Below are 24956 nucleotides of genomic sequence, written 5' to 3'. Positions count from 1 at the left end.
AACTACTGGGCCGCACTGGGGGAGGGGGCGATTAGAGTTTCTTTGGCAACTGAGGTACAAAGGAATTAATCTCCTCTTCCATATTCTTTATATTTCCATTGTTTAACAGAGACATAAGTACTGTACAGCAAGAGAGGGCAGGATTTATGTTTCTGGAAGCTCCTTAATGGTTTTTGGGAGCTATCATTCACAAAGAGGTGGCTTAGTGGGTGAAGCTGGTCACAAAATGGCAGCCTATACAAAATTTACAGTCGTTTTAGAGTAGGCCAGTAGTTCTTGGGTAAGGCGACCTTTCCTCTGCAAGCCGCCAACATGCTCTATAGCAGTGGTTCCCAACCTTTTTATCACTGGGGACTGGTCAACGCTTGACAATTTTACTGAGGCCGGGGAGGTAGTCTTTTGCTGAGGGACGTCGCCACCGCCTGAGTCCCTGCTCCTCTTGCTTTCCCGCCGGCGCCCCTGACTTCCCGCCACCCACTTTGGGGTGCTGCCAGCAGCAGCTGCGCAGTGCCACGCCAAGAGGGAGTCCCAGCCATGGTGGCCACTGGAGAGCACCAAAGGTGAGCCGGCGGCAGAGTGGCAGGGCAGCCCCCGAGGCAGCAGCCGGGGAGGAGGACGAGAAGAAGCTGCAGCCCGGTAATGACTGATCCACAGACCGGTCCTGGTCTCCAGACCGGGGGTTGGGGACCACTGCTCTACAGGACAGAAATATACTCTCTTTTTTAAAATAGGCAAGCAGCGGCTCTGATGTAGTATGAAAGAGCCAATAGCATGCACCTTTCTTCTGTAGAACAAGGCTATGTGTGCATGTGGATGAAGAAGTAGGAAGAGAGATAAATGAGAAAGGGTGCAGATACTATCATTTTCCCTTCTGGTGCAAAGGTCCTTTGCAAGAAAAAGAAGAAGGAGAGAAGCAGAAAGTGGTTACAATGGGACTGGAGGCAGAGAGCTAATTGAAATTGCTTGGAGAGTGACTTGTCACTGTGACTTGTCACTCATAGTGACCCCCCACCCACCCACCTCTGCTGTATAGTTATGAATTTAAGATAAGTGTCACCAACACAAATCTCAGTTGCTCTGTTTTTGCTAATTATGAACAGTGTTAATTGCCCACCAAATTTCTGCTTCCTCGTTCAAAGGTCCTGGCACATCACATGGGGCTTTTAAAATACTTGCTTAATTTGCAGGAAGCTGAAATACAGGTGAAGCATGAGCTGTGTGAGCAGTTAGTTTTGCATTTTTGTAATTGGATGAATGAGTTGGATTCTGAGGATGCTGGGCTCAGAAGCATTGTCTTGAATTTTGGATAAAAACTTTGGAGAGTTTTGTTGGACGAAATCAATGCTCTGCTCAAACATTCTGATTCATGCAATGGCCATCAAGCTGCCTTGGAGGGTCAACAAATGGCACAGAAGCCAACACCTTCCTCAGATGATGCCTCCTAGAAATGCCCCTAGATATGGAGGTTCCCATTAGTCATTGTGGCTAATAACTTTCAGTAAACTTATCTTCCATGAAGTTGTCTGCTTCCCTTTTAAAACCAGCTGTGGTTGTGGCTGTCACTAAATCCACTGGCAGTGAATTCCACAATTTAATTATTAATTGGGTAAGGAAGTACTTGGTTTGAAAGGCTTAGGAGAAAATTTTCAAATCAGTGAGGATTGTTTAGATACTGCTTTCCACTATTAAAGTTGTGATGCTCAGAAAGAGAAAGATAACATTTGATAATGTTGATGTCTGCTGCTTGGTTGAAACATCTAAACACCATTTCAACAATCACCATAATAAAAAAAAATCTTTCCTAGCATTTAAGGCTAAAGTATAATGCTCTTGATATTTGGGCATGTGAAATGCCTTTAATGTGTTGTATGTCTTTTTCCCCATAGGTTTGCAGATTTCATCAGAGGAATGCTGAAACTTATACTTATCCTGTTATTGTCAGGGGCAACTCTAGCAGCCATCTGGTTCACTTTGACGTGTGTAATCACTGTTATTCACCTGCCATTAACTACAGGTATTTATGTTCACTTTTAGCATTCATTAACAGGTATGGTATTAATTATTCATTAAAAGTAATGGCTGTGTGGGATTTTTTTATTTTTTTGGCGGGGGTCAGTCATTTCTGAACCATAGATTCCCCTTCCCCAAGTGCTGCACTGCATCTAAAGCTAACTTCCAAATCCCTGTCTTCAACCAGAATTTTGCAGATTTATATATAGTACAGTTAAAGGAACTGAATTTCTGTATTGATTGTATAAGGTTGTGCTACATTTATGCAAATTCTCACAAACAGTTGAAGGAATTCTGTGGCTGGAGTCTTAAGTTGCTAACATAAGCTATCTTTGAGCACAGTTTGCTGACTTATGGCTTTTCAAAACTCTTGCTGTGTGGTTACAAGTATTGGTTAAAGAGATGGATTAGGTCCTTTAGGCTAATTGAGGAAGTCATGATATAAATATTTTAAACAACCTTTTTGCCTGGCTTGTGTACAATGTCAGTGGATAATTATATATGCATGTGTTACTGCTGTACAATGTACAGTATGTACTGTATATACTTGTGTATAAGCCAAGTTTTTCAGCACAGTATTCACTTTGAAAAAGTCCTCCTCAGCTTATACATGGGTATATATGGTAATTGAACTAACAGCCTGCGCCCAGTCAGCCAATCGTTACATTGCTTCTGCAAACCTCCTGCAAGCTGAAGCTTGCTTGCTCTGGCTGCTTGTAGGACAGCAAGAGTTTGAGTGAGGGACTCTGGTATTTTTTTCCCTTTTGCCTTTACATCTTCCAAACTATTCTTTTGGTTTCTGTGGGTGGGGTGAGGTGGGTTTTGGGGTTGCTTTGGGATTTACTGTTTCTCCTAATGTTTATTTATTTTCTTTTTTTCTTGAGGGGCTGCATTGTTTGCCTTTTCTTCTTGGGGTTGTGTTTCTTTTAAAAGTTGATTTTTACAGTTCTTTATTTCAGTGTTGAGTTTTATAGTTCTTTATTATTATTTCAGTGTTTTGTTCTGGGGGAGCACTGCAATTGTAGTTAGAGTATTCCGTTCTCCCAGTCTGGTAGCTGTTGTACTTGTTGTAGTAGGTTGCCAACTTTGGTTACTGTTGTTCTGCTCTGGTTTGCTGGTCCTCTTTTGCACCTACAGATCTAGTTTACTGTTTTTTCTTTGAAATAAGTATTCAAAAACATTTAACCTACTGGTGCCTCAATTAATGTAAATTTACCAGTAACTGCTGCATTTCCCACCCTCGGCTTATATGGAAGTCAACAAGTTTGCCCGGATTTTGTGATAAAATTAGGTCCCTCAGCTTATATCTGGGTCGGCTTATATGCGAGTATATACGGTATCTGAAAACTGGGGAAACAAGCAAGTCTAGAAATACTAGTTGTTAAATGTCTACAATGAGTTGCTTGCAATAAGTTGGATGAATGATTTTTGTAAATTATGCTTTACTGATTCAGCTACATAATTTATTTGTACATGTATACCATGTATTTGGAATTGAATAGGTCCACTGTACTGTTACATCATGCAGAGATAATAGATTTGAGCTAGATTGAGTAACATTTCTGGAATTCCTTCAGTTTTCTGAGTTAGCATAATAAATTTCTTTCACTGTCCTGTATTTTTTCCTGCTCATTATGTCTTAGGTTTGCATGCTATCATCTGCTATACTCTCTGTTCTGTTGCTGCTGGTGGGATGCTTGAAGTGATAGCCAGGGTAGAATTTTGATCTTTGTGTATGTGTGTGTGACCAGACTTTAAACTGCAGATTATTTATGCATTTACTTGCTCAACACCTAGTACCACATTTATAATGGTGTAAGACAGTTTGCTGGTGTGTTGAGTTCTGTACTATTTTGTCTCTTCATTCTCTTTATAGTCCTTTGGGGGACTTATTTCTTTTCTGTTTCCTCACTATTCTCCCACCCACCCCCTTTGGTTTCTCTTTGGTAAATCTCAGTTTCCTGCTATTTCACTCACATTTTACTTGTTTCCATCCCATTTGCTAAAAGAGGACCAGCAGTAGAATAGCCTATGAAGGTATTTGTTAGACTTGAGAGTGAATACTCTGGGAGACAGGCAGCAGGAGAGTTCACACCATGGTGGCCATTGTCTGAAGTTTTGTGCCAATACAGTGATATTAGCACATCAAATTCAGTTCTCCTATTTGAACAATTTTCTTTTTATTGTAATCCACTGCGAGAGTGGTGGGTAAGAAATCAAATCAATCAAATGAACGAAGGAATGAATAAGGTAGAGGTTTAGAATACTTTCATTTAACCTGAGATGTGTCAGAGCTGAAATGTTTTGTATATGCTGAATATGTATTAAAATCAGGTTTGTGGGAGCTGGAAAGCTTGAAGCTCCTTATTGCTGTTTTACCAAACATTAAGCAGACAAGTCCTTGGCTTAATACTGGGCTCTGTTTCAAAGAACTGCATTGCTGGTACAGTGAAGCAGATGTGCTACTCCCTGGATTTCAGGAGCAACTGTCCATCATCGTGGAGAAATCCATTAATTTACTTGGAGACTTTGTGCCCTTTTTTGTTGCTGATCTGTAGCAACAGAGCACATCTTCCTTAGCTTTACCATCTGACTCTGTTTAATTAACAGAGCTTTGCTGAGCACTCTTCCTGCATATCTCTATATTTAGTCTATCTTATTCAAATTAACTTTGAGACTCCAAAATTGTCCTTGGTGTATAGCTATAAACCAGAGCTGAGTACAGTGTATTGAAATAAATGTCTAGTTGAAAGGAAATACCACCTGAGTTACCAATACTATAAATTTCCCTTAGTCTTTTCTGTGATCTGTTTTTCATATTTAAAGCAATCAGCTCTGAATTTTTTTAAAGCAAAGTATTTTTAATGGCTGAACAAATCAAACTTTGCAGCAGTTGCTGTCTTCTGGGGATAGCAAATCATTGTAGCACTGTTGGAGCTTAAAGGATGTGCTAAGAGCATTTCCCATTGCGGAAAAAGGTGTGTTATAAATGAAGAAAATTAATAACAAGCATAGCTGGAGATGGGGAGCAGATAAATGGTAGGTAGGAAGAAGAGAAGTAGGTGGGGAAAGGTGAGAATATTGGGCTACCTGTAAGAAGGAAAGAAAAAATAATAATTATTATTATTATTATTGAATTTATTACCCGCCACTCCCTTGCGGCTCATGGCGGGTTACAACAGTATAAAACCCCATAAAATACATTAAAAACCAATTAACATATCAATAGTTAATAACTACCTGGCAAGAACGGCTAATCAACTACCCATTCCCCCCCTAGCAAGTGGAGAGGGGATACTGGTGGTACCCGTCTCTAATCCCAATCCTCAGGTCCCGGGGGGGCATAGGTGTTAAGCCTGGTCTCAACCGTAAACCTGGCGGAAGAGCTCCGTCTTGCAAGCCCTGCGGAACAATGGAAGGGCCCGCAGGGCCCGCAGCTCTCCCGGGAGCTCATTCCACCAGGCAGGTGGAATGTAACGAAAAGGGGTACACTAATGTAAGGAAAAGGGGTACAAGGGTACAGGGGAAAATGAGGCAGCCCTAACAAGTTCCTACTGGTGGCTGGTATTGTGCAGCTTGGTTCAGACTTTTCCTAGGAAGAGAGTGATAGGAATAGGAAAAGTTGGAAAACCAAAGACAGGGGCAGATAAAGGTAGGGTAGACTGGTGGATGAGAAGGAGGCAGGAAAAAAATAATGGTTATGTGGACTGTTAGGGAAGGGAAAGACAAAATAGTTGGGGAGAGAAAAATGAGATGCTCTCTGCAAGTTACATATCTAATTCTCAATGTGGCCCCATCCTTGGAGACTTAAATCTGGTCATTGGGGCCAGGCACAAGCAAGACAGATCTTTCTATAAGAGAAGCCCCAGCATTGCAGAAAAATCTGAAATCTAAAACATTAACCAGGTCATTTAAAAAATCCAAAATAACAAAGGGAGTGGCCGTAGCTATAAGAATAGGATGCCATTAGTGGCCGTTGCAGAGCAACCACAGCAGTATTGCCAACTTTCAAGCCTTGATTTCTGTATGTAAAAGTTAGGACTCTTTCCAGGGCTGGTTTGGCCTTTGATAGGGAAATGATCAAGGTCAGACTTGGCAACAGCAATGGTTAGTGCTGTGCTGGCTACAGCAGCCAACCCACAAAAGCCAGTATAGTATGATGTTGAGAGTATCAAGCTAAGATCTGGGAGATTCTGATTTGAATCTTCAGGCTGCGATGGAAGCTCACTGGATGTTCAACCTGGAGAAAAGGAGGTTGAGAGGGGACATGATAGCCTTCTTTAAGTATTTGAAAGGTTGTCATTTGGAGGAGGGCAGGATGCTGTTCCCATTGGCTGCAGAGGAAAGGATACACAGTAATGGGTTTAAACTACAAGTACAACGATATAGGCTAGATATCAGGAAAATTTTTCACAGTCAGAGTATTTCAGCAGTGGAATAGGCTTCCTAAGGAGGTGGTGAGCTCCCCCTCACTGGCAGTCTTCAAGCAAAAGTTGGATACACACTTTTCTTGGATGCTTTAGGATGCTTAGGGCTGATCCTGCGTTGAGCAGGGGGTTGGACTAGATGGCTGTATGGCCCCTTCCAACTCTATGATTCTATGGATAACCTTGGGCCCGTCAAACACAACCTACTTCACAGGGTTGTTATGACTATAAATTGGAGAAGATAATGATGTGGGCTGCTTTGAAAGCCCATTGTGAAGAAAGGTGAAGTATAAATGAAATAATGTAGCTGAAGATGGAGGGTAGATAAAAGGTAAGTTGGTTATTGGATAGGAATGAAGCAGGAATTCCAATATGGGGCAGCTAGGAGGAGGAAGAGAGGACATAGTGGGTGGGAAGGATGTAGTCCCTGTGGTCCCTCTCTTGCCAATATATTATGCAGAGAGAATGGATGTTTGTAATGTCCAGTAGTACAGCACTTGGGAGGGTATTAGATGGATTTTTTTTTTGAAATGCATTTGCTTTGGTACATGAATTCTAAGAATCTTCTTGACTATAACCAGTTTGACCCCTGTGCTTCCCTAGCCATGGCAATAACAGTGTATGCAGCCCTGTTTTGTTGTACAGTTGCCATGATTTCTGACCAGACAGTGTGATGTAGTAGTTAGATGACCCGAGAGACTCAAGTTTGAATCCCCACTGTGTTGTGGAAGCTTCATGTGTGATCTTGGGCCAGTCACTTAAACTCAACCAAGTCTCACTCATGCTTAATCTAACATAATCTTACCAGAAGTCTGCGGGTTCAGAGGTCACCGATGCAGGATCTTCAGCAATTCAATTCTTTATTAACACCAAACACCAGTAAAATACCAAACAGTAAATACCGAAATCCAACACGGTTTTATACACTTAGGCACCCCGACAAACAACCTGATTGGCTCTTACCAAAGCCTTGTGATTGTACCTTAGCTAATGCATTTCTTTGGTTACACAGGTAAGTCTAAGTGCTTCCCGACTGGTCACATTACAGTCCATGCATTCAACTACACAGCAAACATGGTTCAATGTCCCCTTACATAATACTATACTACAGGGGTGTTGTGAGGAAAAGAGAACAAGCTGCATTGGGTACTAGTTAGGGAGAAATGCAGAGAATAAATGAAGTAAATAAAGAAACTAGCATTTTGTCTTGCATTTGGCAGCAGAGTAGGGTTGATTACATGTGCATATAGGGGAAAAACATAGTGTCCTTCTAGTGTTGCAGGTTTTCATGTACATAAACCACGTCACTGAACAAATTTCACCCTATTTTTTATTCCTACCACATTAGAACAGTGATGATTATAAAACACTATACTGCTCTCTCCCCAGTACTAAGAAGCTAACAATCCTCCCAACTGCTTCAAACTAGTGCATCGTTTTCATGTTTGTGATCCGTGCCTTGAGATTGTTCAGGCACTAGAATGAAGGATTGCCATCTGCTAAGACAGGCAGTTTTATTCCTAGGGGCAAAAGAAGTCACTTGTGTATGTGGCTGACAAAAAGGGCTTGGATGTTCGTGAAACGCTTTAGGACTGCCAGTTACGCATTTCAAGCTCTGCTGCTTCCTCTTACCTTTAGCTAAGAGTGGGAGTAGCCTCATTCCTTGGACTAGGAGACGGTATGTTTAATGAGCTGTCATTGACCACTTGAGGGCACGGCAGATAAGGGAAGTAGGGCCACTTTTGCCAAGTGGTGGTCTCCTTTTTTCTTTTTCTACCCAGAAAGCAGCCTTCACTCTTTTTGCAGCCTTCCGTATCAGTGTCTTGAGTTTACTGCTAACATCAGTATGGCAAGCTAATGCAATAAATCTTCAAATTTAAAAGCCTCTTCTATCTCATTCTCTTATGCCAGTACATATTTTAGCACTTAGCATGAAGTCTTCCAAAAGTGAAAGCCATTAGTCTTGATAAGTTGCTAAAGGTCAGATTCTTCTTTTAGGTCCAATGTCCTTTCTCAAAGTGCTTTTAACTAATAGAATGCTGTTGTTACCTTCAGGTGGTGTGTTATTAAATGCCTGGGTAAAACCGCCACCTCTCTGCAGAATTTGGCAGTATTGCTCCTTTGGAGTAATTGAGTTGGATCGAGCCAGCTTTTTCATTCAATCTCACCCAATTTCTATCCCTACTTTGTTTCCTATCACACATGCTTTTCTTCCTGTGCAGGTGCAACAGTCCTCCGCATAATCTTTTTACTAGTCAAAGGCGACACAAACTTCTGCTTCCCCCAGTGGGAAGGGTGGCTGGATCCAATCCTCTGCTCCTTGAAGGATTGTTGCCTTTGACTGGCTGGTCTGTTTCTGCATGTCTGAGAATCTCTTCCCATGATCTGTATTCAGATTTAGCATGCTTCCTCTTAATTTATGTCTTCTAAAGGCAATTTATTTGCCTGTGCTTTGACATGCTATTTGGAAGCATAGTTTTTGAATTTTTTTTCTTGGACAAATTAATGCTACATTGTCTTAGGATGGCTTAGTTGATGCCTTTGTGTCTTGAAAATCAGCTTCACAGTCACATGAAATAATTTTTGAGGATGGAAATGCACCAGCTATTTAAGTGCTAATTTATAGGGCTTCCTGCCGCCTTATTCCTGAATGTAATGATGCAATATAATGACGACCTCTGCACTCCAGGGTAATTGGGAGAAATGGCACATTTAAATTGATTTGGTTGAACTTAGTCTTTTTTGTGATAATTAAAAGTTTCAGGGCACAGTGTGTAACGGAGACAAAGTATTGGAGTTCAAATGCAGGGCAGTGCTCATTGACACTCAGACTTTAGGGAAGGAATGTGAGATGGCTGCTGAAGCTGCCAGAACAACTTCAGCATTAATGTCACAGCAGGGCTGCATTGACATCGGGGGTTACAGGGCCACTGGTAGTTCCTTGAATCTAGAAGAGGGAGCACACTGTGTAGAACAAAAGCAGCCTATCACAGTGCACAGGTATCTTTCTGAGCAATTGTGGAAGAATACTTTACACTTTCAAGGCAGTTTGGGTTCATTGCATGATCATATTCATTGCATGATCCCAGTAAATGGATACCTACCTTCTAAACATTATTGTGCTTGCCAAGTCAAAAGCATTAAAGTCCAAACTGTGTTCTAGGTTATATTTCCAAAGGCCGACTGCGCCCAGACCAAGTGATTAGAGAGGACTGAAATAGAACAAAGCTGTTTGTTAGGAGGCCTGCAAATCAATACGACTTTTCAGTATTGATCCTTCCAACCCTTTAACATACTTCTGAGTAATTTCTTGTTTTTCCAGTCATTCTTAACTGCTTATAGTATGCAAATACTTAAATAAATATTCAAGTGGTGAAAATGCTACTATAACTGCTGCTCTGCTAATGTATCATGCATTACAGGTGTAACCAATGCCGTCTCCATCCCATGGCCAAGCTGGGAGCTGGACTGAAATGGGTCCAGAATAGAAGCTTCTTCCATGTATGCAAGGAGCTGGTCCATGGCAGTCTGCTCAGCCACCTTCCTAAAAAAACACCAGATACAAGCTGGGGCAGTAGTTGGTTTGGTCCCACGGAACCAATGATAATGGGTCAAGTAATAAACTTGATGACATCACTGTGCTATACAGCCAATAGAATCTGGAGATTTTCTGATGTCACTGAGGAAAGTTTATCAAACAGGAATTAGTTAGTACATAAAAATGAGTAATGAGATTGAGAAAAGATAGTTATAGCTATGAGCCAGCCAAAGTCAAGCATTTTTAAATACATTTTATTTCAGTGGGAGGAAATTAAATACTTTTAAGACGAATTGTATGTGCACTTATCTGAGAGTAAACCTCAGTGAGCAAAACAAGGGTTACTTCTGAGTAAACATGCACAAGATGGCATTGTAAATCTCTTATTGAAATCAGTAGGGCTTATTTTGGGCAGGGTTGTGCTCAATAAAAATAATTTTTCACTTTTGGCCAGTGGCATTTAACTTTCCGTTGTTTTAGTTTTCTGGGGGGTGTTTATACCCTGGTCACTGTGCAGTGATTGTTCCTGGGTCACAATACTATTACTCTTCGAGGTCAGAAGTAATTGCTGGAGGAACTGGAAGGCTGAGAAGATAAACAAGCATTGGTTCAAATCTGAAAAACACAAGTGGAATAATAAGTTCTGCACCTGGTGGAGCTGCAGTCAGTGGGTGATGGGCCCGAATTGACACACACAGCAGTTGCCAAGCAGCAGCCATGCTCCCAGAAGAAGCCATGTGAATCGGCCTGCAGTTCTAACCTTGTATCAGTAACAGCCAAACTGAAATTGTGCTGATAGCCATAGAGGCATTTTCCAGAACAGCCGCTGAAATTCTCTCCTGGTTTGCTTGCCCAAAAAGAGCCTCCTATCCTCACATGCTAGTTAGAGTGTCTTCACTGAGGAGATCATCACAGACAATTCCAAATCGTTTCGTGTATCTAGCTCAGCCTTTCTCAAACCCCTGAAACCTTCTTCCAGCCTCAAACTCCAGAAGTGGCACGATCGTGCAGAATATGGTTAGGAATCAGAGCTGTGTACCTGGGGCACTGCCCCCTTCTGGGGCCCTGCCCCCTCCCGCTCCCTCCAGGCTATCATTAGCCATTTTGGGAGGAGGGGTGGGGGGTTAACATGACTATATATGGTCATATCACTCAATAAATGTTTAACATTTATTGGCAACCTTTTCAGGACCAGCAAGAAATCCCAGGGTTTCATGAAACCCTGGTTGAGAAAGCCTGATCTAGCTATAGCACCCTAATATGTAGTTCTTCTTAAGCATTTCAGTTTTGCTCTTGAAACTCTTAATTTCAATGGAGCAATTTCATTTCGGTAACTTAAAACCCATAACAATGATACTGCTGTTAGAAAAAATTGTCATATCAGTAACACTTCTAAGGGAAATAGCAAATGAATGGATTCTTAGCTCTGAAAATGCTTCTAGCTTTCTTACCTGGGTACATGGAAACCTGCATGCTTGCATTTTAGCCTTGCTACCCACACTATTCATGCTTAAATGAGCAGTCTTGTAACTAGAGAAGAAGCAATTCTCTAGTCTTTATTTCATCTACATAGGAATATCATGATTTAACAATCTCATTTGTCAGTAGCACCGTCAGCATTAATTGAAGTCAGGAATAACCAAAGGAATTAGGTAACCAACTGCAACCAAGATGCAGTTAGTGAAGATTCCATGTCAGACTGTCCTGAAAATGTCCAGGAAAGGAGTACATCCTCTCTGTAGTGACAAAACATTTTGAACTGAATGTAACATCTACCAGTGGTTAGCATTTTTATTGATACAGTTAGATCCCATGCAGAATGACCATGGGAGGTTCATGAAAGGACCCCAGCTTTCTTCTTCCTCCTGGCACCCATATCCAAATCTGGGAAATTATTCCTGGGATTGTGGACCTGCAAGGGGTCACAGTTATATGGGTCAGAGGCTGCAGCAATAGGGAAAAGGAGGCAAAATAACTCTCTTCTGCCCCTTTTATCAGTGAAGTTCAATTTCACAAGAGCCAAGAAGGGATAATTTAGCCCTTTCCAACTACAGCCTCCAGTCCACAATACTATTACTGTACAATGGTCAAAAGAGGTTAGAATCATAGTTGGAACGGGCTGGAGAGGCCATCTAGTCCAACCCATTGCTCAGTGCACGATCAGTGTAAAACATCCAGGTTAATATCTGTCCAGCCACTGTTTAAAGACTCCAAGCGAGTGGGAGCTCACCACCTTAGGCAGCCTGTTCCACTTCTGAACTACTTTGACTGTGAGAAAACTTTTCCTGATAAAATTGTAACCCCCCCCCCCCCTTCTGTTATGTGAAATGTATCACTGGGTCCAGTCCCATAGGTGCTATTATATATTGTGCTGTGATAGATAGGTATTTTTGTTTACTTTGATTTCAATTGTGTGATAGTACAAGTGGGTATTTCCCCCCCATGTAATCACTCTGAAAGTGCCTAATACTGAATCAGGCTTGTTAGTCCATCATGGTCAGTACTGTCAATCCTGACTGGTGGCAGCTGTCCAGGATTTGAGGCAGAGGTTTTCCACATCACCTACTACCTGGTCCTTTCAACTAGAGATTCTGGGGATTGAACCTGGGACCTTTTGCATGCAAGGCAGAGGCTCTTCCAATGAGCCACAACCCCCCCCCCACTCACCAGCTCGGGGGGAGGGACAGAAAAGCTGAGAAGATCAGCAAGCATCGGCTCCTGATGGATTGTGGGATCCAAGCTGTTGTTTGGAGAGTGTGAATAAAAACAAAATGAGAACTAAACTCGCTCAATGTATGTCTAAGCACAAGTTGTTTCCATTGTTTCCCATAAATCTATGTAAAATTAACAGCACTTTATGTTTTTTGTCTCTAGGCCATAGGCATGGAGTGACATTGGCTGCTATGTTAAAAATAACCCAAAGCAGCATGTATTTTTTTCTTGCTGTTATGCTTTAAACAATCATGGCATCTTATTAATTAAATTATGTAGGAAACAGCTTCACTTATAAAAGAAATAAGACCTTTTGATACTGCTATTCAGGTCATTGGTAAAGTTTTCTATCACCTGATGGATTTTGCTCTGTGTTTGTAATGAATTGGTGCAGTTTCTCTTTTGTAAACAGTATTAAACAAATCAAATTTGTTCTCTAACCCAAGAAACATTCATGACTTTTTCATGTGGATACGGATTTGATCAATGTGCACCAGACTCGGAATTTTTTTTGAGAAAATTGCACTAAACAGATGAATACCCAGTAGGGGAATGCATTTCATTTTTATTTCCCTCCTTGTAAATTAATTCTGGGAAAACTTGTTTGCCATTACACTAGTCTAGGTTTCTTAAGTAATTGTTAAAACTTTGTTATTTCACTGCCAGTTTTTATCTTTGCAGTCTAAAATAGTGGGATTCAATATAGTAAATACTGCTGATCCGACATTACATCCTGTAGGATCAGTTGAGAGGAAAAACAGATTGCTCATGCTGGACCTTTTGGCCTTTGGAAATTACAGTGGCACAAACATTCGTCATCCTGTGCTTTGTTTCCCAATTATAATTTGCCATCCTACAGAGTGCTTTAATTTGAAGCAATATAGTCTTCAGTCCAGGAAGGTTTTAAAACTCTGAAGCCACTCCCAGTAGCCAACCTGTGTAAACATTTCGAATTAGATGCACATCAAATTGAGGTCACTGTATGGTAAAATGGAATTGAAAGAAACCATCCCTGAAACATAAAGGCACTATGGGGATATGTTTTTGTGGAAAACAAGATGTTCTTTTGCCAACATTGAGGAATTCTCAAAGTGACATTCTGTGCTCTGACTCCCCGTGGTTCCTTTGTCTACCATAACCATTATCCAATAGTAGTGAAATTTCCCTTTCAGAATATGTGAATATCTGCCTCATTTGTTCTGTTTGTAAAGCATTTGTCCTATTTAGAGCTTTGGGTTGTGTGACAATCTCTGCAGGTACATAGGATAGAATGCTTCTAAGGACAGCCAGATTGGTGTAGTGGTTAAAAGCAGCAGCTTTTAATCTGCAGAACCATGTTTGATTTTTCCCACTCCTCCTTCACATGCAGCCAGCGAGGTGACCTTGGGCCAGTCACAATGCTCTGAGTCCTCTTGGCCTCACCTACTTCACAGGGCGCCTGTTGTGGGGAGAGGAAGGGTGGACGATTTTAAGCTCTTCCTCGTCTTTTTGAGGGCCATTTTAGCAGCATACTCTGGTGCGGAACATGACCACCACCAAATTATGATATATATATAGAAATCTAGCCCTGGGAATAAATGCTCCCTGCTTCCTTTCCCTGCTTCTTCTTTTTTCTCTTGTTTGCCATAGACATGCTTTAGTGTGGCATCTGCACCAGTGTGAACCATTTCCTAGTTTTGAATCAGTTTGAACTAGGTTTGCATATCCCAATTAAGAGGGAATCTGATTTGTTAGGTTATTACTTAAAATAGCTATCTCCCCCATTGGATATAAATATTCATGGCAACTAATAAAAACAGTTCAAAATAGAAATGTAAATTGAAACCAAATCGTAAGCTAAAGCAACAAAGCTAACAAAATAATAAAAGACACTTGATATCACACACAATTTGCAGCAGCACTTCACTCCAAGTTACAAATAGGGCAGCCTTGAAGCATTGTGGCAGAAAGCTACTTTATCATGGTGGTGTCAGAAATTTAGGAAAGAAGAGGCAAGAGAGACCTCCCTAGGGCAGGAGCTTCACCACAGATAATAAAGCATCCAGAACCAGGCCTCCAAGGAAGGTCTTAATGGACAAGCGGGCTAAGGGAGTGGGAAGCTCCCCCTCCCTGGCAGCAGCGCTGACCAGGGAGGCTCCATTTGGCCCGGAAAGCGCTCTCACCACGGCGAGAGCACTACTCAGCCCAAAGGGAGGGGAAAGCCCCCTCTGGCGACAACAGGGCTCTGCGGTCCACAGGGAGGCTGCAAATTCCTCCCCCCCCGGCTCCCTCCCAGCAGGATTGTACCTGCGGGCCGCAAAGCCCCGTCACTGCCTCTCTCCTCATGGGCAACAATGGAGGCCGCAGCCACAAGGCTTCTAGCAGGCAGGGAGGGAGGGTGGGAGCTGGAGGGGGAGGGCCAATCAGGATGGACCTGGACGGACAGGGCCCCGGACAGTCTCCTCCCATGAGGCTGTTTCCCAAACATATAAGGGAGCGAAATAGTGTTAAGGATTAATAAGTGAATCTGTTAAGGACTTTGATTTGTATTTATGTTCAATCAAGATAAGTCTAGCAAGCTGTACTTTTTATTGAAAAATAAATGAAATGCAAATTAGAAGGTTTTAGTAACTTTTACTGTTGAAACTGCTGTTAGTGAAAGAGCATTCCGGTTTTCTAGTCTCACAGAAGTCCTTGGTTTTGCACTGCTCCAGTATGGTTCTGTGCAAGTCAAAATTCCTCTTCAAGGAATGAAAGTCAGTCTTACACAAAGTATTTTATGAGTTTCTGCTTAGAAAGTTATGTACGCTGTCATTGTAGTTGTTGGTATTCACATCTCCTACGCTGTTCTGTTACAAAAATACTTCGTTCATTCTTTTTAGGGGTAGGTTTATTTGTTCTAACTATCACCACCTCAGTTTTGAAACTGAAATTTCATAAAACACCCAAGCTGTGAAACCAAAAAATGAAACCACATTTCCTTTTTTAAAAAAAGGAAAGATTAAGAGATCCTTGCCATGCAGAGTCCCGTTGCTCGCAACAGGAGAGGTCCGCACAACAGATTTACTGAGTTACGGATTTCAGTGAGAACCTTCTGGTGACGACGGATGTCCCAGCAAGGGACAGGCTCATTTCACTTCAGCTGCAAGGCCTTGCTGGCTCCATGACACTAAATTCCTTCCAGTTCTCCCTGAAGTGTAACGAACTAAACTTGGAACAGGTCCTCTGCCTTTTGTTTTGAAGCTGTAATCAGATTTCATCGTGAGAATAAAGGAAGTTTCCAAGTACCCTATTTTTTTCCCTCACAAAATCTTAGTTACGTTTGCATAAAGACCAGTCTAATCTGTCCTTTTCAAAAACTGTGACATTTGTCATCTTTCTTGCAGGCTGTTCTAGATTTTGTCTCAAGGCACATCTTTCCCTGCATAGAAGTATGGCTCTGTGCCTTCGGAAAGACAAATTATCTGATGAATAGCTGTTGGTGCTTTATCTCCTAAGCCTCTGCTATCTGTTTTTCATAGTTTCTCATATATTATCAAATGGGATATTGTTGTTTTTTAAATTTTTTTAATTCTCCACTTCCAAAGAATACATTCTAGCATACTTAAACTTCAGGAAAAGCCTTTAGATACACCAGAGGGCTAAAGATGCCTTCAATTTTTTGGGAGAGTCTTCCCCAGATCTATACTTTGAAGAAGAACATTGAAATCAGGTATAAATAATGTTTTATTAAGTTTACTGAGTAAAAATGGAAACCCAAACAAAATGAAAGGTGCTTATAAACGTGTAGCTTGTAACTATGGAATATTCTTACCATTTCCCTCTTGCAACTCATTTTAGACTATCTATTGTGGCCGATTATCAATAGGTAGTGATATCCATCTTGGGAAGTCAGCATTCACACTTGCTCTTTTGGGCATTGTTGGTGGTCTTCATGATCTGCTTTGATATTCAGTCTCAGTGTGGCAGGTTGATCAATTCTGTACTCTTTCCAGCTTTAAACTGCAGTCAGCTGAAGCTGTTTCCATTACAACTGATTGACTTACTTCTAAGAAGTCTCTGCTTAACAATATGGTATAACCACTTGTTATCTGTGTTGACCATGTACCTACATGGTTGATGTAATTATAGGAGGTTTGGTGCCATGAGTCTTGTTCTTATTGGCCTATTTGACCTACAAAAACATTTGTTGTGCCACAAAATTTGTTTAAGCAAGTTTTAAAATGGTTTAAGTTCCCTAGTGGGTATGTTAAATAAATCCTAAATGCAAACAAATAATGAGTACCATGTAGCTGTTTCAAAACCTTTCTCTAAAATGGGGGGGGGTATACTTTATCTCAGGTTCTATCTAGAATCTATTCCTTACCCAAAACAATTTACAAGGGGGCTACAAAATACCTCCTAGGAAGTCTACAGTAGCGATCCCCAACCTGTGGGCTGCGGACCACATGTGGTCCTTCGACTAATTGGAGGTAGGCCCCGAAGGACGCCTTCTGCCCCCGCCCCGGCCCTTTACTTCATCCCCCCCCCGGCCCTTTACAACACACTTCGGGTGTCATTGTCTCCCATCACTCCCAGATGGGACTATCTCGTTGCAGAGAAACAAGCTCAGGGTTCCCATTCATTTGTCATTGTCATGAGCTAAAATTTCCATGAAAATAAAATGTTCTTTATGTTCATTGTTGTGGTGTGTCTGTATCTTATTTTGAAGGGATGTTTAAACATTACCATAGCGATCAGAGAGCGTTAGGGCAGTGGTTGAGAGTAGAGGAGTAAACTACCCCCCCTACCGGGCCTCAGTAAAAGGCGTTGAGTGGTCCCCGGTGATAAAAAGGTTGGGGACCACTGGTCTACAGGAACCTCTTTGATGTTAAAACCTTGTAAAATATCTCCGTCCATACTCCACTTTCAAAAGAGAATTATTGATTGGAAAAGGAAATGACATATTAAGGAGGTGGGAGGGAGGGTGGGAGTGCACTCACCAGCCACCTGCCAGCTCTGTCAGTGATCTGAGGCAAAGTGAGGGAAGTTGTTGGATATGACAGTTAGGACAGGCTTGAGTTGAAAAGGGCTGGCGCAGCCTGTCAAAACCCCCATTCTCACACTCTTTGGCAACCCTACCGACCTCCTCTCCCTGCGGTGGTCAGGGGAAGACTGGCAGCAATGTTGCCAGATTGGCACTGGCCAGGCTGGGCTGTGTCACCTCCCTATTGGTGTAAAGTCCGGGGGGTGGGAAACACCTTCTGATTGGTCCAGAGATTGAACTCGTCCCACCCACTGTCCACCCACCTAGGCCTTAAAGGTAAAGGTATCCCCTGTGCAAGCACCGGGTCATGTCTGACCCTTGGGGTGACGCCCTCTAGCGTTTTCATGGCAGACTCAATACGGGGTGGTTTGCCAGTGCCTTCCCCAGTCATTACCGTTTACCCCCCAGCAAGCAAGCTGGGTACTCATTTTACCGACCTCGGAAGGATGGAAGGCTGAGTCAACCTTGAGCCGGCTGCTGGGATTGAACTCCCAGCCTCATGGACAGAGCTTCAGACTGCATGTCCACTCTGCGCCACAAGAGGCTCTACCTAGGCCTTAGCTTTTTATATAATACAGCATAGGGGTTCCAGATATTAAAACATATGGCGATGGGTGGTGCTCTGTTGTACTTTTGTAAAACCCCATGACTGTGACAATTTTATGGGTAGGGAGTTGAGCCTGGAGCAAATGCATATTTTACAGAATTAACCTGTATTGGATATCAAGGCTTTTGAATCTTGGTAAATCATCAGATCCTAGTTTTCTTTAACTTGGAAGCCAAAATAAATTCTAATCTTTCTGGAGCAAAAAGGGTTAATTTATAGTTCATTCCTTATTTAGCCCAGTAATTGGCTATGAAACAACACTGTTTCTTTATTTTAGAGGTAAATTAGTAGTAGATTTTCATTTACTTTCCCAAGAGAATGTGTGGCTTATATTCATTTTGGTGAAACTTAAGGTCTTAAATTTGTAATTTTTAACCCACCAGCTCACTAAAAATGCAACACAGCCCATTTTATTAGTTTGGCTTAGAGCAAATAGAAGCTTTTAAGGGGATGAAATAATTAAATTACTATTTAACAAGATCAGTTATTTGGCTCCTCTCTTATCCAATTAAATAGCAGTTCAGTGATCGGGACTGTTTTTCTTGCTGGTGCAAAGAGAAGTAGAACAGCCGAAACACAAAGCAGTTGCTAGGAAATTGCTCCAAAGCCATTCAGAGACTATCTTGCTCTGGTGCGGACCAAGCCTTCTGTTTGATGGATGCTTTTAGCCCCACTTTTCAGCAAGCCCCTTTCTCTTGTCGTCACTGTTAGATCTTCAAATTTTGCTGTGGTACTTCAGATCAACACAGATACCAACATGAATCTGTTAAATCTTATTACTGTAGTTCAGCAGATCACACTATTTCCAGCAGCATCTGGTGTTATAGTTGTAATGCATGCATCAGTAATAAGCTGGACTTGAACAAAAATATTAAATAATACTTTACCCGATTAAAAGTTACTAAAAGATTCAGTCAGTGGTGTGGATACACCAGGGTGATCTGCAAGAGGGTTTGTTTTTGTTTTTTTTGTGGGGAGGGTGGTTATAATCCATGAAAATAGTTGGGAGCAATTTCATCCCGGATTGTGTTTTCATGCAATTATTCATTAGAAGCAGCCTTCAGCCGTCCTTGGTGAGGAGCTTTGTGTTTTACCTCTACAGTATCTTGAAGGTAGACTTATGCCTGCACTGTCTCTGCTGTCTTCAAACAATTTTTTTTTGGAGGTGGGGGGGGGGGAGAACATATTGTTCAAAAGTGGGTATCCAAAAGACATCGACAGGGCCAATGTGGACTGGCAGCCTTGTCACTGAGATAGCTGGGACATAGAATGTGCAGGCACTCTCAAGCCAACTGGTCCAAGGTAAAGGAAGGTGCTGCTGCTGAGGATGCTAGAGGGATGGGATTCCTCCCTGGGATTTGTATTCTGGGTTTGCCTATATAGATAAGAACAGGGATTTCTTAATGAAGGAGAAAAGAAAAAGAGCTGTTTTTTTTCCCTAAGAGGAAATGAACTGTGAATGTGATCCTGAGTTTGAGTGAGAAACAGCAGGAAAAAAGAGTTAATAACTGTGCACGGGCTGGAAAAGGCGGGCCAGCACCTGCATGCCAGCGGGGCTAATCCCTGCTTACGCATGACACCGGTGCCGTCCAGGCCCCCTCCTGCCCCTGGCCCGCACTAGGGCCTCTGATGACCCACAGCGAGGGAACGCGGATTCTTTGCAGAGTCCCGGCCAGAGCGGAGGCCCAGCTGGGGCAGGCCCGTGGACAAGGGAAGAGCCGGGCCTTTGAGGCCCTTACTCCTCCCCACACACACTTACCTACAGGGACATGAAACACCCCGTTCGGCTTCACAGTGCTGCAGAGCCAAATGGGGCATTTTGTACCCTCCCCACGGTGGTGAGATAGCAGCATGCTGCTATCCCCCCATCATGCTGTGAGACCCTCATGTCCCTTGCCACCAATGTGTGGTGTGGCAGACCCTTCCTGCCTCGGAGTTGTTTATGTGTACACATGCACAACTGTGGGGCAGACTATGTGCGCCAGGTGATTTCGTCCTGCATGCGCTCACGTGAAGTGGTGGGGAAGTTTGCCCCTCTGCTAGGAATCGGCAGCAGCCCAGCATGCCCAGCCATGGGCATAATCGGTCAATAAATAGAAAAGGTACTTGGTTAATGAGCAGATAACGTGTTTTATTTAAATAAATATTTAGATTTACGAACAGTTTGACAATGATGATTGGTAAAGATGGGAGGGTGTAGCCTATTGTTATTTGAATTATGCAAGAAGTTCAAGGCAGCAGGATATCAGGTGTGTTATTTGCTCTGGAATAGCTCTTGGCAGCTGGCACTGTATATGAGAGTCTAGATCTAAGCACTGTGTATAAATTTTAGAAGCAAATATCTGTGGACAGCCAAACTCTGATACTGTGTTCTTCTCAAACACATCCATAGGGACCATTGAGGTGCATTAGTTGAATAAGATTTTAAAACATCTGAATTGGTTATATTTAGTATCATGCTATAACCGTACTGTGCTTTTGTTTCATTTGTAGCCACATTGTATACATCCTGCATTTTGTTGGGCGTCTTCTTGAACAGCAGCGTACCTATATTCTTTGAACTTTTTGTGGAAACAGTCTACCCTGTTCCAGAAGGGATCACCTGTGGTGTAGTCACTTTTCTTAGCAACATCTTCATGGGAGTCCTTTTGTTTTTTCTCACTTTTTACCATGAAGGTAAGGACAGTTTCTCTGCTTGCTGACTGTAAATTTGCTGGAGCTGTGTGTTCCCTCTGAGGTCTTAGTGTTTGCTTCGCTAAGAAGAACCACATGCAGATCTTGCATTAATGCTAATGATGTTTTCAAATCCCCACAGCATTTGTAGTGCAGAATAGCCCTCCTAATTATTTGTCTTTATGTGTGTGTCAATCAAAGAACAAAATCCCCACACGGAAGGATTTAAAGCCAGTGCAGCAGGTTGTCTTTGAGATAAACACTGTGGCAGGGTTTTTACAAAGACCAGCATAATGTTATGACCATTAATAACACTTGTAGTTAGGCAGGCTAAAACAATGATAAAACTAATCCAATCTCATGCTTCAGGGTCTAATCCGGTTGCCTGCTGAGGGTCAGTAAAGGTGTGAGGATCCCCCTCCCCTTTTTCCAATCTTGTCTTTGAGTTATTTTTTATTTTCTTGCCATATACTCATGATCACAGAACAGTAAAAGAGTAGATATTTCACTATGATCCCTTTAAGCATTCTTGTTAACCTGTGTAGCACAATGGGTAGATTCAGAGTCACTTTGGTAAATTGGAGAATTAATCCAGATGTTGGTAGCCTTTAGATCACACTTTTCTAGGAATGGCTATTCTTGGTGCAGCAGGTGAAGTTGATAAAAGAAATATGGACTGCAGAGAACATTGAAGCCTTTAGTTGCAGACCAGGATCCCATAAACTCCCTATACTATGAATTTGAAGGGGTAATTCAGCCCCCTCCAGGACAAGCTGACTCCTTGGCCCTCAAGCAATATTGTTGTTGACCAACAGCATCTCAGTTTTGTCTGAAAGAAGCATCAAGTTTATTAGTTCTGAACTATCCCATTATCTTCTACAGCTATTTGTTCAAAACTTCTACAGACCAGTCTGCTCAGCTGTTAGGGAGCAATAGAGTTGAATGTTAGCCACCTGTTTACAGCTTGTCAGTCCCAGTACTTTGACTGCTTCCTGGGGCTAAGGTGGAGAGAAAGAAAGAGAGCTGTGTGTGTCATGTGATATTCAGGGTGCTGTTCCAAGTCTTCAAATGATCCCCCAGCTTTTTGAAAAGCACGGTTTATAAAAACCCAGCCTGCATAATCCCATAGCTGGTGGTATGAACCACGGTCACTAGATTTCAAGCACGCTCTTAGACTCGCTTTGGTTATCCTCTATGAGTCTTGATACTATGTTGTTCTGGCTGTCATCCCAACCATTTTAAGACTGGAGCATTTACCCTGATTGTCTGTGATACCACAAGTTATATATGTTTGTGCCACATCACTCATTTTGTTGTTCATAATAAAAATATAATGTAAAGCAGCCCTCAAGAGTCAGTTTGGTGTAGTGGTTACGAGTGTGGATTTCTAATCTGGCATGCCAGGTTCAATTCTGCACTCCCCCACATGCATCCAGCTGGATGACCTTTGGCTCACCACAGCACTGATAAAACTCTTCTAACCAAGCAGTGATATCAGGGCTCTCAGGGAGGAAAACACCAGAGAGTTTTAAATAAACTTTCACTTGTGCTGCCCCTTATACCAAGCACTGGCCTGCATGGGTGACTTGATGTCTTGATGTCCACCTGCAAGCTGGGCCACCTGCATGCTCCACTCTCTTTCTTGTGTGGTGGATTAGAGCTATTACTGCCCCCTTTTTAATATTGTTCCTGTAATAGCAGAGTAAAGGTGGATGCCTCATGCATTCTAACTCAGTGATTTGTGGGTGCAGTCAAGCTAAAACAAGAAGGTGTAAATCCTTCCCGTCGTAGCTTCAGCGCTTCAAGCAGTTAGCTTTGAAAATCATACTCCTCGTCACAGGAGTCAAAATTGACATGACATTTCATTAGACAATCTTCCACCACGGTAGTGATTCTTCAGTTTGTTTTGAGGCTCCTTGATAATGTGTTGGCTGTGAAACCTAATGTTTACAAATGAGATGACAAAACCCATGCAAAACAAATTGAAGAGAGAGAGAGAGAGAGAGAGAGAGACTATCGAGGTAGGCTTTCTTCAGTCCCTGAGAACTGCTTTTTTTCTTTCATAGCTGCAGAAATTGCTTTGAAATAAAGTCACTGCATCTACACTTACTCTGGAATAAGCCTCCCCGAATTCTTGGGATTTATTTCTAATTAAGCATTCAACGTTGAATTGAATGTCTATGAGTTATGAATGTGTTTTGGATATAATGTGAGAATGCAGTGCTGAATACCCCATTCTGCTCTTGTTCATTGTCTTGTTCATTTTAATGTGCAGCATTTTTAAAAACATTACTGCAAAGTACTGATTTCCTTTTTTCATAAGGGCTATGGACTAATTCAGTTGTTTTTCAAGCTGTGTTCCTGGGATGGCCTGGGGCTGCCTTGGAAACTTGTAGGAGTTTTCTCAATAGGACAGTCTGTAGTAGGGGACATGTTCTCTTGTAAAGAGTCTTGTCTGACATGGCTTCCCCTGAATGCTGAATGTGTTCTGAGCTATTCTCTCCACTCACACTGGATCAGCAATGAGGACCAACAGACTCTGCACATAGTCTGCATGAAACTGATGTGGCATTTTGGGGCATCTCCATGTAACCTCTGTAACAGTCCCTCACTGATATGGCAATGGGGAAAGCATTCCCTGAAGGCAGAATTTAAAAAAAACAAACAAACATAAAACCACCATTTTAATGCAGGTAAGAGCAGGTAGCCAAACAGCAAGAAGGTAAAATCTTTTTGGTTTTCCTGCAAGATAAACATAACCTTAGTCTCCTCCTGGGTCACCATACTCTCTCTCTCTCTCTCTCTCTCTCTCTCTCTCTCTCTCTCTCTCTCTCTCTCTCCGTTTATACTAAGAGGAGACCACCTGTCTTTGGATATTGCACTGTTATAATCATGCCATTATTATCTGAGATGGTGCATTATGCAAGTAGAAGAAGAGTTGGTTCTTATATGCCGCTTTTCTCTACCCTAAGGAGTCTCAAAGTGGCCTACAGTCGCCTTCCCTTTCCTCTCCCCACAACAGACACCCTGTGAGGTGGGTGAGGCTGAGAGAGCCCTGATATCACTGCTCGGTCAGAACAGTTTTATCAGTGCCGTGGCAAGCCCAAAGTCACCCAGCTGGCTGCATGTGGGGGAGCAGGGAATCAAACCCGGTTTGCCAGATTAGAAGTCCACATTCCTAACCACTACACCAAACTGGTACAAGGTGGATCCCCTGATATAGGAAATGCTAAGCAAGCAGACTTCTCTTAAACTTATTTATTATCAGCACATTTGGATATCATGTATCTTATTTTGTAAACCACCCGAGCTTGTCCACAGAGAGGGGCAGTATATAAATAAATATATAAATATAAATAATAATAACTTGCTCTATATGGGCCTACCCTTGTCCCTGACTCAGAAATTGCATCTGGTACAAAATGTGGCTGCGAGAGTCCTCACTAGGCCATTGTGGAGGGCCCACGATGCTGTGGCAGCTGCATTGGTTGCCGGTTAGCTTCTGGATCAAGTTCAAGGTTTTGGTTTTGACCTCTAAGGCTATATGCAGCTTGGGTCCTACCTATTTGAGGGACTGCTTATCACCCTATGCCCCCCGCAGGGCTGTCCACTCTGTGGTCATGAATTTGCTAGCTGTTCTGAGTCCCTGGCCTCAACCAGGGCCAGGGCATTTTCTATCTTGGCCCTGACCTGGTGGAATGAGCTCCCAGAAGAGCAGAGGGACCTGATGGAACTCTCTGGATTCCACAGGGCCTGTAAAATGGTTGAGGCCGGGGCTGAGACCAGGGTTATAAAATCTTTGGGCCCCTCCCTTTTTGTAATCTGGACTCCCCCCCCCCCAAACTTTTTAACAACACCAGGGTCATCTGCTGGAGTAACAATGACTGTGAGTAGATGAGTTGAGGGTCCGCAGGGGAGTCTAGACTGTTGATTGTGCCACTATCAATTGTATTGGGGATTTTATGTGTATTTTGTATTTTTATA

General features: G+C 42.4%; 1 protein-coding gene across 1 annotated transcript in view; it reads left to right on the top strand.

Moving 5' to 3' along the window:
- Window positions 1–24956, top strand: part of SLC49A4 (solute carrier family 49 member 4) — a 102315-nt gene that overhangs the window by 68513 nt on the left and 8846 nt on the right. The window contains exons 7-8 of the mRNA XM_077320472.1: window positions 1887–2014; window positions 20793–20975. Coding sequence (XP_077176587.1) covers window positions 1887–2014; window positions 20793–20975 — 311 coding nt within the window. The remainder of the gene's footprint in view (window positions 1–1886; window positions 2015–20792; window positions 20976–24956) is intronic.

This window comes from Paroedura picta, chromosome 2 (genome assembly GCF_049243985.1).
Source record: "Paroedura picta isolate Pp20150507F chromosome 2, Ppicta_v3.0, whole genome shotgun sequence".
NCBI lineage: Eukaryota > Metazoa > Chordata > Lepidosauria > Squamata > Gekkonidae > Paroedura > Paroedura picta.
This window is presented reverse-complemented; position numbering and strand designations above follow the sequence as displayed.